The 8,137-nt window shown below is 45.6% G+C and overlaps 1 protein-coding gene across 1 annotated transcript in view; it reads left to right on the top strand.

Annotated features, from left to right (window-relative positions):
- Positions 1-6,368, top strand: part of C5 (complement C5) — a 52,042-nt gene extending 45,674 nt beyond the window's left edge. Inside the window, exons 39-42 of the mRNA XM_087704763.1 lie at positions 1,251-1,340; positions 3,114-3,197; positions 4,710-4,848; positions 5,651-6,368. Coding sequence (XP_087560889.1) covers positions 1,251-1,340; positions 3,114-3,197; positions 4,710-4,848; positions 5,651-5,783 — 446 coding nt within the window. The 3' untranslated portion in view covers positions 5,784-6,368. The remainder of the gene's footprint in view (positions 1-1,250; positions 1,341-3,113; positions 3,198-4,709; positions 4,849-5,650) is intronic.
- The last annotated feature ends 1,769 nt before the right edge of the window (positions 6,369-8,137 follow it).

Raw genomic sequence — 8,137 nt, forward strand, 5'->3', positions numbered from 1 at the left:
TAGTCTCAGTGTGGATATGGTGTGTGTTTGTGTGTGTGTGTGTGTGTGTGTGAGAAGAATTGCAGGTAAATCTTAAAGCACCATTTTTTTTAAAAAAAAAAACTCATTTCTAAACAGTGCATCAAATAAAGAAAATTCTGCATCTGCTTGCCTGTACTAAAATTGAAGAAAAGGAAAATGGAAACATATATAATAAGGAAAGGAGAAAGATGAAAGAAAAGGGAAGTGGAAAGATGAAGGGAGAGAGGGAAGTGGAGGAGAGGAGAGAGGGGAGAGGAGAAGAGGAAAGGGGAGGAGAAGGAAGGAGAAGGAAGAAGAGAGGGGAAAGGAGAGAAGGAAATGGATGAGGGGAGAGGAGTAGGAGAGAGGGAAGAAGTGGAGAAGAGGGGAGAGAAGAAGGGAGAGGAGAAGAGAAGAGGAAAAGAGAGGAATAGGAAGGAGAAGGAAGAAGAGAGGGGAAAGGAGAGAAGGAAATGGACAAGAGAAAGGGGAGGGGAGGGGAGAAGAGGAGAGAGAGGAGAGGAGAAGAGAAAAAGGAAGGAGAAGGAAGAAGAGAGGGGAAAGGAGAGAAGGAAATGGATGAGGGGAGAGGAGTAGAAGAGAGGGAAGGAGAAGGAAGTGGAGGAGAAGAGGAAAAGGGAGGAGAAGGAAGGAGAAGGAAGAAGAGAGGGGAAAGGAGAGAAGGAAATGGATGAGGGGAGAGGAGTAGGAGAGAGGGAAGAAGTGGAGAAAGGGGGGAGAGAAGAAGGGAGAGGAGAAGAAGAGAAGAGGAAAAGAGAGGATGGAGAAGGAAGAAGAGAGGGGAAGAAGGAGAAGTAAGGCCCAGTGACCCGGTTCTCCCTTGGCTTTTAGTGTGGTCTCCTCTGCGCTCTGCTTCTTCTCGGCCTCCCCCTTCCTTTCGCCTACCTACTCCTCTTGTTCCCGTTTCTACCCATCAATTATGTACCACATTACACATACACACCCACATCCTACTCAAACCCCTCTCAACATACATCAAAATGTTGGTTATAATCAGCCAATACATTGTCGCTGCAAAACTGGAAATGTGATGTATTATAAAGAAAAAACATACAATAAAAATATTTAGAATAAAATAAAATAAAATCAAAGAAAAACATGGGTTTAAGTCTGAAGGGGGAGCCAAATACTCCAATCACAGGCCTCCTTGTCCAAGAATCACACAGAATCTTTTCTGCTTCAACTTTCCTGCTGAAAAAAAAATCTTCTCTTTCCTCAAAAAAATATAGCGGAATGTGGACATATGCAGCCCCGGCTGGACACATCCATAACTTTGGATACCCGAAAAGAGGCAGCTTGCCGGGATAACATCGCCTACGGTAATGAGTCTCAGGTCTAAGAAAAAAAATGGTTCCATAAATATGGCATCAGAAATGGGATGTGTGTAGAGTTTCCTTTTTTAAAATTGATTTTTTATTAATTACAGTTCTTAGTGCTTAATAAATGCTGTGTTGTCTGGGTATTTAATTTGCTTACAATACTAATATAAACAGGGGCGCGGTGGCTCAGTGGCTAAGATGCTGAGCTTGTCAATCAGGAAGGTCGGCAGTTCAGCGGTTTGAATCCCTAACGTTGCGTAACGGAGGGAGCTCCTGTTACTTGTCCCAGCTTCTGCCAACCTAGCAGTTCGAAAGCACCTAAAACTGCAAGTAGAAAAATAGGGCCCACAAATTGGTGGGAAGGGAACAGCGTTCCGTGCGCCTTTGGCATTGAGTCATGCCGGCCACATGACCATGGAGACGTCTTCAGACAGCGCTGGCTTTTCGGCTTTGAAACAGAGATGAGCGATGAGCAGAGCTAATGGCAGATTTGGACAGTGAGGAGGTTGGGGAGGAACCCGGGCCAGTCCGGGAGTCTGGGGAAGGCTCTGATGAGGGCTCTGTGTCGGAGGCAGAGAGGGGGCCAGAGCTGTAAGCCAGTTATCAGCTGCCTTCAGAGTCAGACATCAGTGAGGCAGAAGAACAGCTGGAGCCTGTTCCCAGTGTGCGCATGCACAGAGCTGTCAGGAGAAGGGAACAATTAAGGAACAGAGGTCGACTCGGGATTAAAGGCACAGGGGACACTCAATGGCCCCTGCCACAGGGAATAAAGAGAAGCAAAAGAGGAAGGGAGTTTGCAGGAGACAATTAGTTGTTATTATTAGTGGGAAGATTTGCTTATCTGAGAGACTCCTAGCCAAGTATTTCCTTGTACAGTGTTGCGTCTGGAAGATATCAGCCTGGCAACTATCCAAGGACTGATAAGGTCTGTGGCTGCAATTCACCCTTGAAAGACTGTTTGCCAGGACTTTGCTGGATGTGAATGCTAGGAATTCACATTAGATAAATAAAAAGGGGTTTTTTTCGGGACAACTAGTCTGTTTTGTAATTCGGTGAAGACTAGGTCAGAAAACCTTTATTATCTGCAAAGGAATGTATAGCTAAAGAATGGCTCTGTATCTGTCTGTTTGTCTGTTCTCTCCCTCTCTCCCTCTCTCCCTCTCTCTGTCTCTCCCTCTCTCTCTCTCTCTCTCTTTCTCTCCCTCTCTCTACATCCATTAGACAGAATCTTGCCAGATTAAAGCTATAACCTTCTAACCTAACAGATACATTCGTGGGAGACTCTTAAGTTGTGGCTCCCCTGAACCTTTTTCTCTTTCTTTTGGACGCCTCTCAAGAATGTGCTGCCTCCTGGCTGGGAAGCTGTAGTGCTATAGACGACATTTGAGAGAGGGGTTCAAAAGGCAGAGAAAAAGGTTCAGGGGAGCCACAACTTAAGAGTCTCCCACGAATATATCTGTTAGGTTAGAAGGTTATAGCTTTAATCTGGCAAGATTCTGTCTAATGGATGTAAGCCAATAACGATTGGCTCGGTTGAATTTCACTCTCTCTTCTTCAGGCTTAGAGTTGATGTTACGCCCTGCACTGGATATATGTGAATTTTGTTTCTTGCATCCAGATGTTATCCCGGCCTTCTCCAACCTCCACTGACCTAGAAAATAGGAAGGAAGGAGAAGCAGAATGGTGTCGTGCATGGAAAGTGTATATTTGAGGATGAAAGCGGCAATGGTATTTTATTTAACAAACTGTTCTTTCTGCTTTCTACCCCTTCAGTTTACAAAGTGGTTATCAAATCATCCAAAGAAGAAGGAAGCTTTGTTAGATACCAGGCAGTCCTTCTGGAACCTTATAAACTAGGTGAGAATTGCCCAGTGCAGCATAAACATTTCTTTATTTAAAATTATTGTTGCTATTTAAGCAATAATCCCCTTCATGGATTACTGCCTTGTCGTGGTGAAGGGGCTTGCTTAGCTCAATGAGGCTGTGAGCTTCATTGATGTGGGTGAGGTCTTGATGCGGGTGAAGGAGAGTGCAAAAGTTGGCTTGAAACTCAACGTTAAGGAAACTAAGATCATGGCATCCAGCCCTCTGATTTCCAGGCCAATAGATGGGGAGGAAATGGAGGCAGTGACAGGTTTTATTTTCCTGGGCCCCAAGATCACCGCAGCTGGGGACAGCAGCCAAGAAATTAAAAGACGCTTGCCAAGGTGGCGCAGTGGTTAAATGCAGCACTGCAGGCTACTGCTAGATCAGCAGGTCAGCGGTTCAAATCTCACCGGCTCAGGGTTGACTCAGCCTTCCATCCTTCCGAGGTGGGTAAAATGAGGACCCAGATTGTTGGGGGCAATATGCTGACTCTCTGTAAACCGCTTAGAGAGGCCTGAAAGGCCTATGAAGCGGTATATAAGTCTACTGCTATTGCTATTGCTATTGCTATTGCTCCTGGGGAGGAAAGCGATGGCAAATCTAAACAGCATCCTAAAAAGCAGAGAGAACAAAAGTGTGTGTAGTCGAGGGTTGTGGTTTCCCCAGTTGCAATGGATGGCTGTGAAGGTTGGACCTTAAGAAAGGCTGAGAGCCAAAGAATCATGGGTGGGTTCCTGCCAGTTCTAACCTCTTCTATAGAAGAGGTTCCACAAATCCACAGTGCCATTTGGAACCGGTTCCAGCTCCCTCCCCCCCGCCCGTCTGCACATCATCAAGAAGAAGAGGGAGAGGAGGAATTCTGGGAGTTGAAGTCCACAAGTCTTAAAGCTGTCAAGTTTGAACACTCCTGGGGTTTTTTCCTAAAGGGTTAGGGATGCAAGCGTCTTGTAACTTGACAGCTTTAAGACTTGCACACTTCAATGCGAGAGTTCCTGAGCCAACATGACTGGAGGAGGAATTCTGGGAGTTGAAGTCCACAAGTCTTAAAGCTGTCAAGTTTGAACACCCCTGGGTTTTTTTTTTCTAAAGGGTTAGGGGTGTGAGGGTCTTGTAACTTGACAGCTTTAAGACTTGCGTGCTTCAAATGCTGGAGTTTCTGAGCCAACATTTTGGTTGCTAAGCAAGAGCGTTGTTAAGTGGGTTTCACCACATTTTACAAGTTGGCCACACCCACCCAGTCACATGGCTTGCAAGCCACTCCCACCCAGTCACATGGCCGCCAAGCCACTCCCACAAAGCAGGCCACACCTACAGAAGAGGTCCTAAAAAAATTTGAAACCCACCACTGCAAAGAATGGAGGCCTTTGAACGATGGTGCTGGAGAAGACTCCTGCGAGTCCCTTGGACTGCAAGGCCATCCAACTGGCCAGTCCTAGAGTGGAAAAAATGTTCGATTTGTAGGTTTCCTTCAATTCCCTTCAATTTCCTTCAACTCTTCCATAGGGGTGACTTTTGCTGAGAAGAACACAGAAATCATCTTAATTAAAAAGAGCTCCTGTACGGATATCCAGCTGAATCCAAAGGAAAATTACCTGATTATGGGGAAAGAGGCTCTGAAGACAGGAGAAGGGGCCAGTGCCAAGTAAGCAAAACCATCATTCTGTTGGAGGGGCAATGCTTCACCCCAAATGGGTCCTTGGCGCTCCCTGAGCTTGGTTGTTTTCTTGCAGATATTTCATTGCCCAACAAGGTGACATCATCAGTGCTATTAGGGGGGGTGGGGCTTTGGGAAAGGAGGAGGAGGAAAGGGGAGCAGCAGGAGGAGGAGGAAGAGGGGAAGAAAGACATCATCTTACCATCAACTCCCCAAAATAATTATTGGCTCTTCTGCTCTTCATATACCATAATTGAACCTTATCCATCACTTTCTTCTCCCTCTCTCCTCCCCCCTCCCTACATCCTTTCTTCCTTCTGTCATCCTTCCCTTCTCTACTTCCCCTTCCTCTTTCCTTCCCCTCTGTCCCCTTTCCACTCCTCCTTTCTCTTCTCCTCTCCCCCGCCCCTTGCCCTCTCTCCTATCCCTCTTTTCTTCCCTTACCTCTCTCCTCTACTTCACACTCTTCATCTCATTTACTTGGTGTATTTCAGCTTCTGAGCGAGCTCCATTTCACGTTGATGGTATTTATCATTCCTTTTCAGTATACATATTTAATTTGACATAGATAAGAGTGATGTTGTTGAGAAACAATATTCAGAGACATTAAAATCAGGGGAGTGGAGTGAGTTTTAACAACAATGTTTGTTAGCTGACCCTTCTTATAGCCTCCAACCTGGAGTAATGCTGCAGTAGGAAACACCCACCAGCCACCTGCATTTCCTCCATCAGCGTGAATGTTTCCTGGTTTTCTTTAAAAAAAAATAATCTCATTTTTCTTCCTCCGTAGATACCAATATCCCTTGGACGACTTGACGTGGATTGAGTGGTGGCCCTTGCCCAATACCGCCTGTGATTCTTGCCAAAACTTTAGGGAATCATTGGATGAATTTGTGGATGATCTCTTTCTCAGCGGTTGTTAAAATTCTTGAGAAGACCCTCAAAAACGGTCTCGGGCTTCCTGTAACCTGGCATTTTAGACAGTTTCTAACGGACTTGTTACGCTAAGCAAGTAGGACGGTGGTTACCCTAAGCAAGTAGGAATAGGATCATGGCTTAGCTTAAGGCTCTCCATCCTTGGTAACTTTAAGACTTGTGGACTTCAACTCCCAGAACTCCTCACCCACTATGGATGACTTTGGGCCAATCACCAGGAGACTGAGAATTCTAGTCTCACCTTAGGCAAGAAAGCTGGATGGATGACTTTGGGCCAATCACCAGGAGATGGGTGAGTTCTAGTCCCACCTTGTCTTTCAGCCTAATTCACTTCCCAGCCTTCCTCCAAACTTATATCAACCCCAAAAGGCTGTCCACCTCTTGTGTTTAAACCTCAACAAAAGCCAATTCAAAAGTTTCTAGTCCTCATGACTCCTTGAAATGGTAGGCTATGCTTACCGGGATTTCAAAACTTTCAAAAGAGGAAGATTCCCAACAGCCAATTTAAAAAAATGTTTTGGTCCTCCCCTTTTTCCTGATTTTAAAAAAAATATCATCATCATCATCATCAATCACCCAACCTTCATAGTTTATATATGCATGAGTAAATTTTTATATGTAATAAATCGCTTCCAATTTTGCATTTGTTAAAAAAGGATTTGCTAAAATAATTTGTTGAAAACTGTCAACGCCGCAACCACTGTAGACTTCAATGGACCCAGATGTCATTCAAACACATACACCACAGGATAAAAAGAGGGAGATAAATTTCTAATTTCAAGAACACATCAGCGCTAGATAATTCCCATCTACAAGTCACCCCCACTTTCTTTTTTAAAGAAAAAACAACCCTCCTCAGAACATGGCAAATATTTGCCAAAAACCCATCGATTCAGAAAAGTGGGTGTGACAATCTACAATCGTCACCATCCTAATTTAACAACCCCATAATCCCTTGCGGGGTGGAGTCTGGGCAACTGAACGGAGCTAGCAGAGTTTTTACTGGCCGGATGCCTTCTTGTCGCCATTGCGGAGTTTCATTCAGCAAGATCTATTCTCATTGTGCCCAGAGAGAGAGAGAGAAATATCTGCCTCTACCCAGGATCGAACTCACAGCCTCTGGATTGTGAGGCGAGAGGTCCACCTCTAGGCCACCGCGACACTCCTGTGACAATCTGCAATACAATACCAGTTCTTTTTTTTATACAGGTGCGCCTCGACTTAACCACAGTTCATTTCATGCGCGTTCAAAGTCGCACTCAACAAGGCGGGCATTTTTCACACTCAGCAGCCGGGGTAGCATCCCCGCGATCAAAACCAGCTTGGCAAACGGTTCGCACTTACGACCATCGCTGTGACCCAAGGTCACACGGTCCGCTTTCACGACCTCCTAGCCAGAAAACTCAACGGGAAAGCCCGATATCCCTGCTCCACTGTGTGACTATTGCAACAATTCACTTCACCACGGTGGCCAGGAAAAAAAATAAATCATAAGATGGAACCAAAACTCACCGATCCGACGTTTCACTCAGCAACTCAAAATTGATGTTTCATTTCATTTTCATTTATTTAGTTTGTCGAACATGTGCGAGATAACAGGGATAAGTATAAACATGGACATGAACAAGGGAAATGAGTGCAAATAAATGGGGACAGTAGGACAGGGACGAAAGGCACACTGATGCGCTTATGCACACCCCCTTTATGGACCTCTTAGGAATGGGGTGAGGTCCACAGTAGACAGTTTGAGGTTGAAGCTGTGGGGGGGTTGTGGATGTAACAACGGAGTCAGGTAGAGCATTCCAGGTGTTGACCACTCTGTGGCTGAAGTCGTATTTTCTGCAATGGAATTTGGAGCGGTTTACACCTTGAGTTTGTATTGATTGTTTGCCCGTGTATCATTGCGATTGAAGCTGAAGTAGATGTTGACAGGTAGGATGTTGTAGCAGACAATTTTGTGTTAGGTCCGACCGTAGGCGAATTCCAAACTCAATTATCGCCGAGAAAGGACTCTGTGCATTAGCCCTTCCTCAGAGGAGGAAAGCCACTGCTGCCTTCAGCAGGAGCAACTTTCGGAAGTGTCGAGCTGCGGCCTGAAAAACACAAGTCGAAACTAACAATAAGTTTTTCGGTACTTTCCGCAGCTGACCCATTTCCTCTGGTAAATCCCTTCCAGCCCATACTTCGACGAGCACAGAGAGTCGGCTAAAAACAACCCCCACCACCACCCCCCAGGATGTGGCTGGCACTCAAAACCTCGGATTCCCCTAATTTAGGCAACCGATCTTGCAGCCGAAAGATTTAGAAAGCGGCCTCGTGTAGGCGGAGGCCGGTGCAGTTT

This window comes from Thamnophis sirtalis, unplaced genomic scaffold (assembly GCF_051295495.1).
Source record: "Thamnophis sirtalis isolate CommonGarterSnake01/CBP01778 unplaced genomic scaffold, rThaSir2_p1.2 scaffold_2, whole genome shotgun sequence".
In the NCBI taxonomy this organism is placed as follows: domain Eukaryota; kingdom Metazoa; phylum Chordata; class Lepidosauria; order Squamata; family Natricidae; genus Thamnophis; species Thamnophis sirtalis.